General features: G+C 41.1%; 1 protein-coding gene across 17 annotated transcripts in view; it reads right to left on the bottom strand.

Moving 5' to 3' along the window:
- Window positions 1–18699, bottom strand: part of BNC2 (basonuclin zinc finger protein 2) — a 439130-nt gene that overhangs the window by 258070 nt on the left and 162361 nt on the right. For 11 of the 17 annotated variants that reach the window (XM_059656596.1, XM_059656595.1, XM_059656599.1 and 8 more), the window contains one exon: window positions 6263–6346. The exons of 5 other annotated variants lie outside the window; for them this stretch is intronic. In XM_059656596.1, coding sequence (XP_059512579.1) covers window positions 6263–6346 — 84 coding nt within the window. Of the gene's footprint in view, window positions 1–6262; window positions 6347–9413; window positions 9472–18699 lie in introns of those variants that run through there. One more of the 17 variants, XM_059656604.1, reaches the window with a different exon arrangement.

The following is an 18699-nucleotide window of genomic DNA, read 5'->3' as shown; positions in this document are numbered from 1 at the left end:
TGACACCTCCACTGCAGAGCCCCGCTATGCCTCCCAGAGTAACCATGCTGAGGAAAAGGCAGGAAGGCAGGAGAAACCAGCGAATGCATTAATGAGGGCAAATTATGTGAAGTGATCTAAACTCAGAGGAACTTGGCTCCCGCCACAGGAGTTCCTAACCTTGTTGTTTTATGAAAGAACTCTTCACCTCCACCTTCCCAGCCACTGGCATCCACGAAGGTGCCGGGCATGGCGTCAGTCCCCGGGGAATGCCAAAGGACGAGAGAAATACAAACCTCTTTCACAGGCCTCCTTTCGGATTTCGGCGAATTTTGTTTTGGGGATTTTGTTTAAACTTACCACAATAATCTTAATCATCGTGGTGTTTTTGATAGTGAACAGTTTGTCACTGTCTACGTCTTCAACTACAATTTTTCTCTAATGTTCAACAGACACTTCCAGTAGCGAACCGTTTACCACACATTGCCAAAATGTTGTGTAACAGTTTTACCCCTTTTTCTTTGTTAAGCTTTCCTGAAGTAGCATATAATTGATATACAAAAAACAAACAAACAAACAAAAAAACACGATGCACACATTCATGTACACATCTTGATGAGTCTCATTTACCTCTTTTTCTTGGGCTCAGTAGGATTTATTCTTTTCAGGGGCTGTTGGCTTTTTGTTTTTGTGCCTGTTAGGTTTTGTTTGTTGCTGTCTGTCTAATTTTTTAAGCACATACTGACAAACAGACTTCACACTTTTGCTTTTTTGATTCTAATATGGGTAAAGCCATTTATTTCTTTCCTCAAGAACAAAAATTTTTTCCCCTCAGTTTAGAAATTAAGAAATAGTATCTTGTATTTGTCATTTGAATTTCACACACCCACACACAAAATTCCCACAATCACAAGTAGCTGAGAGGGTATCAGAAACAGTAAACACACTAGCACTTTTACAGTAAGAATCCAATACTACAGCTCTAATTTGGAAAACATTTCCATCAACTAGCGAACATGTGGCAGACATTTTATGGATTATTTTTTAAATGTTAAAAAAAAATGCTGATCTTATTCAGGGAATAAGGGGCCTTTTAGTTTGCCAAAAAGTGTAATAGGAAAACTGAAGGGCCACCTGTGTCAGCCCACCCTATAGTATGAACATAAGCTCTAAGAGCATTTTGGAAAATATTTTTTAAACTGAGATGAGAAAAAAATCAATATCACTACAGATTCCAAGCAGATGCAGAAGGCTTCTGTGCATGGTAGTGATTATGTGTGTGGCCTGCACAGGCTAATTTCAGATGCCTCCAAAGCTCCGTGGACTTTCTCTCTCATAAGCTATTTGGGATTAAAACTAGGACCTCATCCATTTCAACTCTGACAATGGACACAAACACAAGGTAAGCTAATCAAGCCAAACAAGTTGAATGTTCCCCCTCACAGATGGCTCTTTTAATCTTCAATGACTACTGAATTTTACCAGACATGCTACACTTAATATTTTGACAGTTGTTTATTAAAATTACTTTCCTAGGAAGTCCTATGAAACCAACAGTCTAGTTTTTATCAGAACAGAGGTATCAGAGCGAAATGGTATTGATAGCATACTTGCAGCAAGCAGACAACAATAGGAAACTCTCAGCACTCCCAGAGTTGCATCAAATTTTCCATGCACCAAAACTAAAATGAAATACTCAATTACTGAGAGGTAGATAAGTAAAATAAACAACTAATTCACGTAGTGGAGTTGGGAGGGAATCATATGGACCTCATTCTGTTGTCTCCAAACACTTTATCGAAGGGGGGAAAGGAGCTGAATAAACTTTAAACTCTCATGGAGGGATGTATTGCTTGTGTGTCCCTGGCAGATGTGGAAAGGAGATGAAATGGGCAAGGGAGAATCAAATATCCCATCGCTGCAGGTTTGCTGAGGGAAAGAGCACTGCAAAGATCTCACATCTGGCAATCATTTGTCAAGAGCTGGAAAGAGAACGGCAGGAAACTTTCTGGCTCTTGGAGAAGATGAAAAGACAAAAACCATGTGTCACACACACACATACGCACGCGCATGCACACACACACACTCGCGCTCACACACTCGGCAATGGTACAATGACTACTACACTTATTCCCCACCCCTCTCCTTACCCTCACTAAATTTAATGATCTTCAGATATACTCCACTCCATGGTCAAAAACATGCAGTCACTTGACTTGTTAAAGCTGCAGTCTATGTACATTTTCAAATAAACCCCAGGGCTGATGTTAGAAAATCAAAATCAGTCAACCATAGACCGCCTGGTACTTTGGGCAGGAATCCTTGTGGTTTCGTCAATAAACAGAATCTGAATGAAAGACACCACAGTAACTAGACAGTAACGTTTTGAACAGTTCTTAACTTGAAGGGGGGCTGGGGAAGGCGGGTGCCCTAGCGACCATGGACAGAAGTCTACCAGTGCATTTACATCACTCACTCGACCTGTGACACAACTGTGTGTAGCACAAGCTCATCTGTTATTTCTAACACACACTCAAAAATACCAGTGAACTTATATTTGAGGGATGTTGTGAATGAATTTGGAGAGGAAACTGTTTGTTGGTTTTTTTAAAAATTAATATACCTATTTAAGAGGATGGGAAGGGGAAATCTCAGATTCCGTTTAATGCACACTAGTGATAACAATATAAAAAAATTGCTAGCTTTGTTATGAATTCATAAAAATGACCAGTTTTTCCATCAGTAGGTTTAAATAAAAAGTTTTCAGGGCACCTTGTACGCAATTAGTTAACTTCTCCAAAATCACGGGAATTTAAATCTGCTCATGGTGATCTACAGACTTCAATGGGCAGCTTTTGGTCCACCCTTATGCTGCGTTTAACTAGCAGCAGCAGCCAAGCTCGTCCCTGTGATTCCATGAGTGAATGCTGCAGGTTGTTTAATAACCTGGCAAATTCACAGTAGCTTGTCAAATTATTACAGGAACAGTGTCATCACTAAACAAGCCTGATCACGGTTAATTACAATGCAGACTAGAGAGCAGCCACAATTGTTCATTAATTACAGGAAGCACCTCATTTAAATTTTATGGAAATTTACACTTGCACCCCGGTATGTCTGGAAAAAAAAGTGATCCTTCACGCATTCATAGAAGAAAGGAGTCTGTGGTTTATGAAACACCACAGTAAATTGTGTCTCATCTAGTACAGAAATATTGGTTCATTATTTACTCTAATTTTCTAAGCACTTTAGTGGTGAAAAATATCAAGTCAAATCCCACATCTTGAATTTCCCAACCAAGAAAGGAAATGTGCTGGGCCTACTGTAACAACTCAATACCTGATGAGGCACAGTTAGACTGAAAAAGTAACTTTTCTCTGATTAAAAATAAAAGTTATTATGGGAATCTAAACTAGAATAACCATTGCCTATAAAGCACTTATATAAGAACACAATTTTTATACACCATCATCTACTAGACATCAGTTTACCTTCCCAGCTGAAGAAAGTAGTTTTATACCTACTTCAAAAGCCACTGAAGAAAATTAACAAAGTTAGATAATGAATCAAAATCTTGATTTCCAGCTACTTTTCTAAATCAAGTCTATTAACACGAAGAAGAAGAAAGAAGGAAGAAGGAAGAAGGAAGAAGGAAGGAGGAAGAAGGAAGAAGGAAGAAGGAAGAAGGAAGAAGGAAGAAGGAAGAAGGAAGAAGGAAGAAGGAAGAAGGAAGAAGGAAGAAGAAGAAGAAGAAGAAGAAGAAGAAGAAGAAGAAGAAGAAGAAGAAGAAGAACAGCTGTCTTTGCAAAAGTCAAGTCAGGTTATGATCATTCCAAGCCAAAGGTATATTAATGAAAGAGTGTCAGGGATCTTGGGATTAAGAAACAATAACTTTGGTAAGCCATCTGACATTTTAGAGATAAAAGGAAAGGGTTAAAAGGAATACCTTAATCAACCAAGAAAAAAAATAAAAGGAAGCAGGAAAGGACTCCACCAGTCATGAAAACTCATGTCAGCTAAATATAAAAGTAGACCAGATATGGGTGCTATGTGTCTAAATGAAAATCCTTTTTTAGGAAAAGATATAAACACACATTGCTCCTAAATTGAGGTGCCCACAGGTTTATTCTCAGAATCAAGAGGTGACGTCACGAATCCTCTGGCGGTTATGGTGTCTGGCCCTGAGGGAGAGCCTGAGATCCGAGTGGGGAAATAAATGACTCCGATGACCCTGGCAAGTCCTAGAGTGAGTCCCATGGAGTGAAAAGTTGGACTAAAATATAAGAAATGGCTCATTCTGTAAGGGGAGGGGGGAAAACCAAACACCAGAGTACATTCCATGGCAAGAATGAAAGGACTGTAAGCTAAAAACTACTCCTGGAATTGTTTGCTGGTGAAGAAGATATTAGGGGTCCAGTTTGTTATGACTGACATAATATGGATATATACTAAATAGTATTACAATGTATGGAAGCCATATTAAAAAATGAAGAGGAAAAAAAGAGAAGGAAACAGTTCGAGTGAGTCCCAGTTAATTCACCAATTCACTGTAGTTGACTATCTTTTGACAGGTTCTACCTTTCCACTCAGTCTGCCAAAATAGTGTTGCAAGAGGAGGAATCCAATAAACTGAGCACTTTCATTTCTTTGCCCAGGAGTTCAGTTGTCTTCACAAGGCCCATGCTGAACTGTCAACTCCACAATTTGTTTCACTACCTACAACCAGAGTTTCACTTAAACTTATAAATACACATTTCCTCCCTTGGTATGTCATCATAATGAGCTGCATTGGTCTCTTCCAGTTTTACTTCACACAGTCACATCTGCAAAACCCATTGCTCTTTGCACCATAACTCAAGGTTCAAAAACAAATGATCCAACAGCCACCCATGACAGATCATTCCAGGTGATATGTTTGAGGACCATCAATTGTCCTACCCAAAGAGGTCAAGGATCAGACTATTCTCCACCAAAAGTCTTCCATCACTTTGCATTGACGTGTCACACACAAGCTGTTAACTTTCTAAAACTGGGAAATGCACGCTCATGTCTCATACGTGTCACACCTGCTTTTCTGTTGTATCATAGCCATGCACCACCCAGGCAGTACCAGCTTGTGGCACTGAAGAGCTCAGGTGGTCTTCCTAGTCCAAGAGCAGGTGTGCAAGTGATGGTGTACCCTTCAGTACCATAAAAACCGAAACCTCCTCCAACCACCCCTTCTACCTTCCCTCCCACTGTGAAGAAGTAATGTTTAAAACTATTCTCTTTTCTCATGTGGGTTATCTCAATCAGTAATACGTTTTAAAACTGAACTCACGATGCTCATCCCGTAAGTCTGAAAATTTTAGAAAATGATGCCAAATGGAGGTCCTAAAAAATACTCTGAGTTGGCTTATGCTAGGGATTGGCATCCCTGTTGAAACCTCAGCCTTGCATCACTGGCACACACATTTCTTACATATTTAAAGGTACATGGAAGTGGAGACATTACTTAGGCCAAGACTTCATGTTTATATTTTTAATTTGCAACATACCAGACTGCTTTGACTATCTCAAGACCAAACAAAGTGAACTGAATTCCAAGTCAATACTTTCACCAAAAAAATGTACTTTGCTAATAATCTTACTATTCTACCAGAGGCCCTATCTCCCGATCCATGAAGAAGGAAGACAGCTATTATTGAGTCCTATTTCCCGAAGACAGTGCCCAGTGGAATGGCTTCCATTCTCCTGGGCTGGGAGACCATAATGCAGGAAGCAGGCCTTGCTCACCAGGTATCCCCAGTCCTTAGCGCAGTGCTTAGCACATGACTATGATGATTTAAGAAGATGGGAGCTAATATTCCCGGAGTGCCTGCTGCGTGCCAGGCCCTAGGTTAACTGCTAGGTATACATTGGAACATTTAATCCTCATAATCACCTTGTGTGGTAGATCTCCATGTCACACATGAGAAAGCTAAAGCTCAGTTAAGCTGAGTGACTTGCCAAAGGTCTCACAGCAAGCAGCTTGCATCACCTGGGCAGCCAGCCTTCAGAAACCACGGTCTTATCCACTGCAGTATGTACTATTTCTTGGATTAATAAATAAATGATCTCCAGTTACAGACAACTTATCCTGAAAAGGACATTTTGCTGCATATATGCTACACTGATCCCTCTTCTACACTTGTCTCAATGGTTGTCCGTCCGTCTCCTGATGTCACGGATACATTTGTGTGGCCTTTGGGGGCCACTGTTTCTGTCACGCCACCCCCAACTGATAAAACAGTAAGACTCCAACCTGGACTTCCAGCCTCTGGTCTGGCTCCTCCAGGTTTGGGCAGAAGTCTGCACCCAGCACTCTGCCAGCACATGCCACTGGAACCTGGGGGAATATGGCGGAGTTAGATAGGCGCTGGGCATGGTGGCTGAGAACTGCACACGCACGCGCGCACACACACACACACACTCACACACTTGACCCAGGCAGAAGCAGGGACATCCCAACTGCAGGTCTGAAACAGGCCATCATGGCTTCACAGGTTTTTGACACTTAGTAGGTCAAACATGTTGTAAATATCACACATCCTAGTTTACTAACTACCAAGAAGGTAAATTCCAAGAAAAAAAGATCCACATAAAATGTATTCCCCCTTGTATCTACAGCATGCAGCACAAGGTAGGCACTTAAATATCTGTAGATGGAAGGAGGAGAGAAGGAGAAAGGTAAAAAGGCATGGAGGAAGGAAATAAGGGAAGGGGAAAAGAAGCTTGGTAATATTTATTCCTCTTTTAATTTTCTTATGTGGGAATTAAGAAAATTGTATTCCATAATGCCTAAAGTTCCTCTGCACTCTTAAAAGATCTATCCAAATCTATTTCTGATATAGACTAGCAAGGCAAGTTTATTTTTCAATATTTATTATTTACGTCTGTTCTAATAATAAAATGATAACAATAAAACAGCTATAACTGAATTTAGTTCTTTGTTTCTAGAATTCTACATTGAAAGCCACTACAATTCCCTTTCTAAAGTAAGTTATTCATTATAAGGAGTCAATCTCATCTTGAAATACTGCCTCCTATAACTTGCTCACTTAATTGTAGACTTTTTAAGATAAGTGAAAAAAGATATAGATTTGACTTAAACCTTTTTCCTTGTAAAAATTTTATCTAATATTCAATACTTCCAAATATATACTATTTCATTAATTATACATCTATCCATATATATAGGAATCTCAATTCATCAATCAGCTTCACCCCATCTGTGTCCTTTCCCTATCAAAGTCCTCCTTTGGTGCTTTGTTTTGTTTTGTTTTGTTTTGTTTTAACTTCAATTAGGATCATCCGTGCCAATCAATTTTCTTTGTTTAGAGATCACTTTTCATCTAAGCGTGCTGTCTTAGAAGGTATTTCCCTCTCTCTTTTTGACCCACAAATCAGTTCACTTCTCCAAATTTAAACAATATCAAGAAGCTTCATTTTGCAATATTACTAATTTTTACTAATGAATAGTAAATAGTGAATATTACTATTTTTTAAAAAGCATTCAGTCAACTCTTCAAACATTTCAGATTCAACTCTCCTATTTTTTACATCTCTCCTTCTTTCTTCCTGCCTATGTACGTAAGGCAGAATGGACGGAATATCATCTAACTTTGGAATTAACCACTCTTTACCCAGGAATCTCTCCAGGGAAGCCCAAGAGGGAAAGGAAAAGGAAGCCACATTTACTGAGCACTTGCAATGAGCCAGTCACCACAGGGACACCTTCAACCATCTTATGTGGTATGAGCATCTGCATTTGACAAAGGAAAAAGCCAGAGTTTAGAGTAGGTAAATAAAACGAGCTCAGAGTCACATGCTAGAGAGTTGCACTGCCCAAACTTTAAAAAATGAGGAAGAAAAACTGAGAGCATATTTCAAAGTTAATGAAAAGCATGTAATAGTTGTATTCAGTGGCATTCATTCTAGGGGCAGTTGTTGATGTTTCACATGAAAGAAATTACAAAGAAGACAAAGGAAATGGAGAAGGTGTTACCAGAAACCAAGGCTGACTACTTGCTCTTTGGTCCAGGACAACATAAGCAATGAAAAAGGGAACGGATCCTTAAACCTGAGGAATGAGAAAGAAGGGGGCATGGAGGAGAGTCGAGACACTGTGAATCTGGGTCGTGTCCCACACAGAATGATGCTGATTCCACCCCTCAGATGACACACAGAGAGGCACTAATGAGTCAGGCAACAGTCATTCTCCCTAGGGTGCAACAGAAGGACTGGAAAAAACTCATCTTAGAATATCCATTTCAAAATGAAACCCCCCCAAAAAGCTTCCCATAAAGCCTCAATAAATGTGACTACTTAACTCATCAAAGCAGAATCCGTGAGTCAGAATTAAGTGTAAACAATACTTTATTTTATATACACAGAACAAAGTCCCACTTACCTTAATATTATTCGGCCAGATAACAAATTTTCTAAGTTTCTAGTTCCTTTCCCCCCCAACAGAATGCATTTTATAAACACTCTCAACAGGAAATGAGACAGTTAACCAAGCACAGTGACACTCAATTACAACCTCAGACACTTAGAAATTCAGTTTCTGAGAGAATACAAGAAGTTCTGTGAATAAGTTGGAAGGAAGCTGTGCCAGGCCTCTAGAATGTTTCAATAATCCAGATCACAAAAAGGATTTAGTAGGAAAGTGGGTAGCACTCTCATAGTTAGAAGCCTCGAGTTTCAAAACCGGAAAAAAAAAATCTGTTAGTGTCCATATAAATGGACTCCCGTATTTTAAAGACGAGGGAATTGAGGCTCAAACCAAACTGCAGTTTCAGGGATGGGTTCACCTTCCAATAATACTCTCCCATCCCCATTGACAACTGGTGTCATTGATTATCAGAGAGAAAAATTTTAAGGAAAAGGCAAGTGACAGTATCTGGTTCCTAATTCATCATTCCAAGGAAAATACAAAGGATATAAAAGTTGATAACCTAATTAGTTATAATGCAGCACACCTAGACAATTAGGCCTTTTGATTTAGAAGCCTCCTTTGTTAACCAAATAGCTATAAAGCAGTCAAAAAATGATTGACAGAAACAGCGGAACAAATTGTGTAAATCCTTACTAGTACTCTATTTTAAATTAAAATATTAAAATATAGTGTATACCCAACGACTGTTTTTATTGGAATATAAAACCTAAAATTGATTTGGGGAATTCCAATGTTATCCACTTTCCTTCATGCCAGCGTTCACAGTGTCTGTTTCAATGCCATATTTTTAAAACTAAGTTCTACAATGATTTTTTGCGAAATGTTCGTAGTAATTTTTATCTCTGAAAAGAAGTTAGACTGAGGGAACTTCTTAAATTCTTTGTTTTAATCATTGCATATTTTGCTTTCAAAGTAAAAAAAAACAAAACATATAAGTTGAAAAGAAAGTACTAACCTGATCAGCTAATGTGGCTAAACATTCCGCCACAGGTTTCATTATGGAACGGTAATTGTCTAGTACTCATTTACATTTCATTCTGCTGGTGCTGTAACAGGAAATAAGAGGCCTTGTAAGGGACCCTCTAGGATCCCCAGGGTAGGCAGAAGCTGAGTGCATATCTACTCTCCTGTACATACCTCAAAGGAATCATGGTGTGTGAGAGAGCTATTTACAACTTACTTTGTGTATAATCAGCAGAAACAAAAGATATGACAACAAGCATAAAGGCCTCTCTCTCTCTCTCTCTCTCTCTCCTCTCAGGAGAATTCAGCAATGGAGGGCCAGTGGGTATTCACTTCAGTGTCAAAAGGGCTTCCAGAAAACACATTTTCTGTGGGGCAGGGAGGAAATATGGCAAGCTTCCCACACACACACACACACACACACACACACACGTTCTTTGTTTACTGAGATCACACATAAAGACTGTGAGAGGCCAGATTTCTGAAAAGAAGTCAGGAAAAGCCCCACACTAAAAGGAAGCTACCGTTCACAATATCTGAAGCTGAATGGGGGTATAAGGTGGGTGCAAAGGGAGAGAGAATGAGGCACAGACATGGTCATCTGGAAAATGAAATCTGTTCCCAAGAAAAGGGCAATAGAAACTGAGATGATTTTTGCACAGCCAGGGCCCATCTGAAATGCAATTTTATTTTTAAACATTAAGCATTCAGGTAGGCACTTGCCTGACAGGCACTATAAAAGTCACAGCCTAAATAAACAAACTGACTCCCATGTCAGCTCAAGTCTCTTCTGTTAAGCTGGCCACCAGCCCAGATCAGTTCTGAAGTGTACCTGTTTTGGTGGCTTCAGTCTAGCACGGAAGACATGAGGGAAACTATCTGAGCCCAAGAAGAACTTGGAAAATAATGGATAAACAAAACTGATTTTCAAAAATAAAGGGAGAGAGAGAACCCAAAACAAGTCCTCTCGGGGGGCTGGGGGACATGGCCGGGCACAAGCTCTGCCACGCTCCAGGCCAGAGAAAAGCACCAGAGGAACTTCAGCCTCGTTTCAGAGGTAGACAATGCCAAGCAGCAGAAGGGACAATTATGCAGATAACACAAAGAATTCAGGAAGACCATTAAGAGAAATGGATTTGACAATAAGCTAGCCAGGAGCCCGTGTGAGAAAGAGCAGAGAAAGGAATAAATTAATTACCCACCACGGTAAAGATGAGGATGCATGCTCAAGACACTGCTGCAAAATAAATGCAAACGCTGAAATGCACGAAGGTGAGCCGTGTTGTTGGATGTGCAGTTACAGCTTATATCCTACTAATTTTTCAGGTAACGATATTACTAATGAACAACATTCCAAGCCTAAATGTTTTCAACCATGGAACCCCAGGCTAAGACTCAGAAGGACCAACTATAGAAGCCCAAGGCTTAGGAATGAAAACACTGCTTCCTGGTCTCCGCTACTGGTGAGTCCAAACACTTATTTAATCATTTTCCAAAAGAAAATGGCCAGAGCTGTGCTCACTCTTACAGGCGAGACAAGGTTGTATGAATGGGGGAACACAGTAAGGATGAGAGATTTGTTATAGAAGAAGAACTAAGTAGGACAGTGGACAGGCCACTCTGGAGACATCTCAGATCAATGAGCTATAGGATCAGGATGAGAAAAGAGAGAACAGAAAAGAGTCAAGTATGTGATTCTGCTACTCTGCAGGTTGACGGACACAGAAGAGGACTGGGGGTGGGGGAGACACATCTCACAGCAGCCAGGCCTGTTTAATTGAGGCTCTCTCTCTTCCTGCCTCAGGAGCTGGTCCTCTTGGGGAAGCTGCCAAAGAACAGGGCCCTAGGCTCCTTGATAGGAGCAACCTCTGCAGGTACAATTACAGGAGATTTTCACCGCCACAAACAACAACAAAAATACCTTGTTTTTATATTGTGAAATGTAGGATAAAAGATATCTCTCTTCACTGGTGACACCCTGAGGAAGGTAACGGAACATGGATAATGCTAAAATTACATAGAAATCTGCTTTCCAGAGTGCTCAAAGTGCTTTATACATAATATTTATTAATTCCCACATCAGATAAGTAAAGGGTGGTCTAATTTCCATTGTACCTTTTTTATTTTTAAACAAGCAAACTGGGGCCTATCACTACTGTCTTCCTCCACATTTGATAAACTGTACAGAACTGAAATTATGACTAAATTCTCTCAATTACTATGCTAGTGTTTTAATAGAAGGAGAAAAAGCCTCCTACCAATTGATAGTCCGTCTGTTTCTCCAACTCTTATTTTATTTGAGTTTTAGCAATACAGAAAATGAAGTTGTGTATACCTGTGTCATGGATGGGCTTTGGATTACGAACACAAAGTACATAATTAGATTATTTTCAATTCCTTTGCAATCATTCTTTTATTCATATCTTGGAAACTGAACACTCCAGGTTTCTGCTTATCAGCATATATACTGCCAAATCTAACAACTGACAGTAAGTAAAATCTCAAGTGTGCATACATATGCCCAGGTTAACTTTCTTTCTGCCCTTGAGGCCTGATGACAACTCTCCTAAAGGAAGGGAATGTGAAAAAGGCACCAGATTTGAAGTTGGACCTCTGTTTAAGTAAATCCAAGCAGTCCCTTATAAAGTTGGTCAGTTATCAATTCAGGGCCCTGTTTCCTGCATCTGTAAAGTGGGAATACTTACAATTACTGTGTAGGGTTGACAAGGTTGAAGGAGAAGACATGTCATCTAACTAAGCACATAGTAGGTACACAGTATAGGTCAGTGGTCAGCAAACTGCAGCTCACGAGCCACATGCGGCTCTTTGGCCCCTTGAGTGTGGCTCTTCCTAAGCCTTAGGAGTGCCCTAATTAAGTTGATAACAATGTACCTACCTATATAGTTTAACTTTAAAAAATTTGGCTCTCAAAAGAAATTTCAATTGTTTTACTGTTGATATTTGGCTCTGTTGACTAATGAGTTTGCCAACCACTGGTATATGATATATATATCAGGTAAATGATACTTCCCCAGACATCCCCCAACAGCACACCACTCTCATGAGGGAAGAGAAGTTTGAGACAGTGGGGGACAGAATTTGGGCGGAGGGAAGCAAGCCTCAAGTGTCAAAGGAATAATATAAGCAATTAGAGAAAATAAAGTATATAGCTATTCAATTAGTCTCAATTAGGGGCCAGCTCAGTCACCTTCTAGAAGGCTTCTTAGAATGCTGAGTTGAGAGAGACTGTAAGATGATTTGAGGCTCAGAGAGACTGCCATTGAAGTCTTCACTGGGGGAAGTTGTGAGTACCATCGCATTTCACTCTCTGCCATTCATACCCCAAGGGAGCCTTCACAATTAAAATATAAGGTAAGCCCTAGCCATTTTGGCTCAGTGGATAGAGTGTCGGCCTGGGGATGAAGGGTCCCAGGTTCGATTCTGGTTAAGGGCACATGCCCCGGTTGCAGGTTTGATCCCCCGTAGGGTGTGTGCAGGAGGCAGCCAATCAATGATTCTTTCATCATTGAGGTTTCTTTCTCTCCCTCTCCCTTCCCCTCTGAAATAAATAAAAATATGTTAAATATATATGCTAAGGCCGGATGCACGAAAATTAGTGCAAGAGTAGGCCTTCCTTCTCCTTGGCTGCCAGCACCGGCTTTTCTCTGGTACCCGGGACCCGAGCTTCCCTCCAGCCGCCAGCAAGGTACCTGGGACCCAGGTGGCTTCGCCCCAGCCCCGGCTTTGTCCGGAATGACATCCAGAAGGATGTCTGGTCTAATTAGCATATTATGCTTTTATTATTGTAGATAAGGTAACCTGATGAGTTATCTTTCATGCTACTGGCTTGACCTATGAATTAAAAGTAAGGAGCTTCCAGGAAACATGAGTGAATAAAATCTGAAGAAATTCTACCCTTTTGGAAAACAGCAAACTGATAGACAAAACCAATAGTCTAGGTCAGTGGTTCAAGGTGTACTCCTCAGCCATGGAACTTACCAGCATCAACTGGGGAGTTGTTTGAAACGCAGTTAGCCAGCTCCACCTGAGACCTACAGTGACAGGACCCCTGGATGGGGCACCCAGCCACTTGTTCTTACTGACCAGGTGTTTGAGAATCACTAGCCTAAATAAACTGGAAAATCAAAGGAGAAATGATCAGGAGAAAGCTCTCACTTAGTTTTAGAAGAGGCAGCATAACAAAAACCAAGGGATGAAAGAAGCAGCAGACACCAGGGCGTAAGATCCAGGATCTCCCAAATCTCACTCTGTGAAGGAGAGAGGGGATGTCAGAAAAGCAGACCTTAAAAAGAGAAAGCCAAAATGATTAAGCCACTTAAGGAGCGGTGATATGGCCAATTCCTCAATACGCTGCAAACATGAGAAGGAAATGATTTGGGAACAGGCGCTAACTTAGGCATCTAAACTAAAAGCACTTTGAAATGACCCAGGTCACCTTTAACTTGGCCACTACACTTGCTCCTCTCGGCTTCTCTCCCTGGTTTCCCTCCACAATCAAGAAGGGGAACGGCCCTGACCAGTTTGGCTCAGTGGCTAGAGCAGTGATGGTGAACCTTTTGAGCTCAGCATGTCAGCATTTTGAAAACCCTAACTTAACTCTGGTGCCGTGTCACATATAGAAAGTTTTTGATATTTGCAACCATAGTAAAACAAAGACTTATATTTTTGACATTTATTTTATATATTTAAATGCCATTTAACAAAGAGAAATCAACCAAAAAAATGAGTTCATGTGTCACGCGTGTCAGAGGTTCTCCATCACTGGGCTAGAGCGTCGGCCTGTGGACTGAAGAGTCCCAGGTTCGATTCCAGTCAAGGACATGTACCTTGGTTGTGGGCACATTCCTAGTAGGGGGTGTGCAGGAGGCAGCTGATCGATGTTTCTCTCTCATCGATGTTTCTAACTCTCTATCCCTCTCCCTTCCTCTCTGTAAAAAATCAATAAAATATATTTTTTTAAAAAAAGAAGGAGAATGAATTTAACTATTTCTGATGAGGAGGAAGAGGATACTAAGTAATGATCACCAAACCCCTGAATTTTTTTTTTTTGGGGGGGGGAGGTGGCATGTTTTTAGAAAGAAGTTCACTTTGGAAGAAAACAGGTGCATTTAACTTGACCTTATATCATCAAAGGCACAAAATGGGACACACCAAAAGGGTAGTTTTTTTCCTCTCCTCAATTTAACACACTGAAGAGGAAAAGGTGCTGGGAAAATGTATGTGAGAAAGCAGAAAAGGGAGTCTGAGGAATGAAATATGATAGAAGTATGTGCCAGACAATGAAAACTATTACCCCCAAAAAGCTCAACAGCTCCAGTTACCCATTGAATCACCTACAGTAAACCTATTATGGTTTTTTTAAAAGGTTTTTTTAAAAGTGTTCATACATGGCTTAAGAGCTGAAATAAAATAAGCGTGTCATACTAAATTGAATGCCCAGTGGTTGGCTGCAGAAGCAGGTTCCTCTGGACAAGCCCCTTGCCCCATTAGACATGAAGAGTGAGCTGGAGGAAGGCCACAGATAGCACCAGCCTACCAGAGAAACCCCCACTGCTGTCACCAGGAGAGCCAGCGGAGCCTTGTGCCCACTACCAAAGCTCAGAATACAGCATGCGGAAGACCAATGAATCAGCACGGTTTTCTTTGCAAAGTTTGAACACAGGTAACTTTAAGAGAAAAAAGGAAATGGGAAGGCAGATTCAAGTCCTGCGGTTCCATACAGTAAAAACTTTCCCAACTCAAACGTAAGTCTTACTGGGTCTTGCACAATTCCCCCTCCAAGCCTTCTGAGGATCCCAGACTAAAAAGAGAAAATTCACAAAAGCGTACAAGGCTGATTTCTATGGAAAACACACCCGCCTCCTAACCGCCCTGCCCACCCCATCCTACCTTCACTTTTGTCAACTGGGGTGAGATCTAAGGGAGATGAAAAGCTACAGTTTTCTGTACCAGGTTAAAAAAAAAAAAAAGGCATCTCTTTGTTACTGGGGGTCTCAGATGTGCTGAGAAGATTAAGTAAAAGGAAGTTTTTTACAATATTTTCTCTTGGGATGTTACAAAATCAGGCACTTTTTTCCAAACTGAACATATTTTACTCCTGAAATCTAGTGGCTTTAGAAGCTAAAAGTAGTAGACAACAGAATGCTTTATAAATGATAAAACACAGTGTTGCTTTTTTGTACACTTTTGGTGTTAATAGCCTCACACAGAGCTATTTATGTCACTGACTTATTTAATGATCAGAAATGCTATAAAATACCATGTTCTCGCTACGTGCTTTCCTTTAGTGATGTCATGCTCTTCCCTGGTTTCATCTGCCACCTATCCCTTAGGACCTCTCATATAAATTTTAGTCCCAACACTTTCAAGCTCCAACTAGAAATTTCCAAGTGTCCAGTTAACACCTTGAGCTAAACAAGCAAAACAACAGGGTTCATTAGTACCCTTTCTTTACTACAGCTCTCCCCTAACTTTGCCGTATTTTGCCATGTCAATCCCATTAACAAACACTCAGAAACATGCCCAGCCAGTGTGGTTCATTGGTTGAGCACTGACCCATGAACCAGGAGGTCACAGTTCAATCCCCGGTCAGGGTACATGCCCAGGTTGCAGGTTTGATCCCCAGTGGGGGGTCGTGCAGGAGGGGGTCATGCAGGAGGCAGCCAATCAATGATTCTCTCTCACCATGTTTCTATCCCTCTCTCCCTCTCCCTTCCTTTCTCTGAAATCAATAAAAACATATTTTTTTAAAAGACTCAGAAATATAAATCATGATTAAGAGCCTTCTCCTTATTTCCCAAACCAATTAACTTCTGAAAGCCAGTCCATTCTTCACTTTTAATCCCCCATACACCTCTGGGGTCATTTCTCTCCTTTGAGATTAGACATCGGCCATGACTCTTAAATGATAATTCCAACTTTATCATTCCACACTCGCCAACTAGTGCCATTTGCCACCCCCCTCCAATTGCCAAACATATTCTCCTAGTGGATGTTTAGAGTTCCCCACAAACTACCAATTTAAATTCCTTCCTGGCCCTCTAAAACCTAGCTCTACCCTGTCTTTCCACCTTCACCTTCTCCTCTTCCTTCATGGCAAATACTTAACAGATGGTCGATTAGATTATCTGATGCCTCTTACTTACTGATTTGGGCTTTCCTAACTTGACATAGTTCTCGTGCTGCTCTTTTTAGAATGCCCTCCCCTGCATTATACACGTGAAAATCTCCTTGTTTCCCAATGCCACTCCTTCCACAAAGTTTTTCTGATACCCCCAGGCGGTGGAGATCTCCTCCCCAGAGCATTACAGAACCTTGGACTTGAAATACATGCTTTTCTCTCCTTAAGGGCAAGAACTAATTTACTTCTCTCCCATAGGGCCTACCACACTGCTTAACACACGGCAGATAGTCAACAAATACGTGCAAAATAAATAATAAATAAATCTCTTAAAATTCATGGTGGCACCAGTGACCCAATGTTAAAAATAGAGTGATTTTAACAATATCATTATTCCACCTGATCCTCAACAAATACCCACAGGCAGTTAGGGGCCAATAATTCCTATTTCACAGAAATACAAGATGCAAGGAGGTTACTGTGTATGCGCAGAGCATTCTTCTGAGTATAATTTAGCCTGTAAAGGTTCAGTAACTAATTCAATGTCACCCTGTTGCTCTGCAGTAGCATCTACTGAAATGACACTTCTCTTGTTGGACTTTCCTTCCAGCTTTCTTCAGGTACCTCTGAAACATGACTCCATTCAGACAATCTTCCAGAGGGAGAAAACGTACAACTCCTCCAAAATATGTTTAAGAGGTCCTTCTCTGCCCCACAAGTTGTCAACATATGCTGAAATCTGAAATATCTATATATATATATATATATATATATATATATATAAAAACCTAAGCGACTAGAAGGACCAGAACGACCGGTAGCTATGACACACACTGACCACCAGGGGGCAGCGCTCAACACAGGAACTGCCCGCTCGTGGTCAGTGCGCTCCCACAGCCAACCTCCCCCGGCCGGCCAACTTCCCGTGGCCCCTCCCTCCCAGCCGGCCAATCTCCTGTGGTCCCTCCCTCTGGGCTGGCAGGCCCTGATCACAGGATAGGGGCCAAGCCCCAGGCTGGGATGGGGAACTGGGGGTGGGTGGCAGCGGATGTGGACCCTTTCCCAGGGGGGCCGAGGGCCAGCTCCCTCCTCAGAGCCGGTGGCCAACCTCCTTTCCTATTCCCCCCGCCTGCCGACAGGCCCCAGTTGGCCCGCTGCCTGCCTGCCGCAGTGGGGCACAGTGGCAAGGGAAGGAGGAGCGGGGCACGGTGCAGGGGCGCCAATGATGGCAGTGGCGGCAGTTCCTTCCACGCCTATTCCATTGACCATCACCTCCTCTCCGGCCGGGCCCTGATCGCCAGCCAGGCCTAGGGAACCCCACCCATGTACAAATTTCGTGCATCAGGCCTCTAGTAAAATTATTAAAAATACACACACACACACACACACACATTAGTATAAATGCACTAGGCTTCAGAGTAGGGACAGGCATGAAAACCTCCTTTAATAAATTGTTTAAAAGAGTATTGATTGCCATATACCTGGAAAGAAAGTAATCAGGCCATTATACCTCCCTGACATAGGAATACATATCTAAGGTCAGCTTGCAGCCAAATGGGTGTAAATTTCCATCCCTAATCATAGCTTCTCCTTTGTTTCTAGCCAAAAGTATGCAACTACATTTGGTCCTAAAGCCAAATGGCGCCCTGCTGCCCACTTTTCTAAATAAAGTTTTATTAAAATATGGCCATGCCTATTCCTTTACATATATAATCTATGGCCGTTTGCATCTACAAAGACAGAGTTGAATAGTTGCTACAGGAACCATATGGTGGCCTAAAATATTTACTATCTGGGCACAGAAATACAGAAAAAGTTTGCCAATCCACTTCAAATTGTGCAAAATTATACCTCTTTCCCCAGCAACATCACTTTCAAGAATTCACCTTTAGGAAATAAGAATACAAGTGCAAACAAGAATGGTCATATTGAAGCACCACTCTTCATAAAAAGAAAAGAACTGGCAACAACCTCAATGTCCATGAACCAAGAACTCATTAAATAAATTATGGTACAATAATAATACCAGGAATCCACTAAAAAATTATGATGAGTATTTATATTTATAAACATGGAAATATATCTATGGCATAATTTAAAAAAAAAGGAAGTCACATATCTATAATCCCTTTATGCT

The sequence above is a fragment of the Myotis daubentonii genome, chromosome 11, assembly GCF_963259705.1.
Source record: "Myotis daubentonii chromosome 11, mMyoDau2.1, whole genome shotgun sequence".
Classification (NCBI taxonomy): Eukaryota; Metazoa; Chordata; class Mammalia; order Chiroptera; family Vespertilionidae; genus Myotis; species Myotis daubentonii.
Note: the sequence above shows the minus strand (reverse complement) of the source record. Positions and strands in the feature narration are given on the sequence as shown.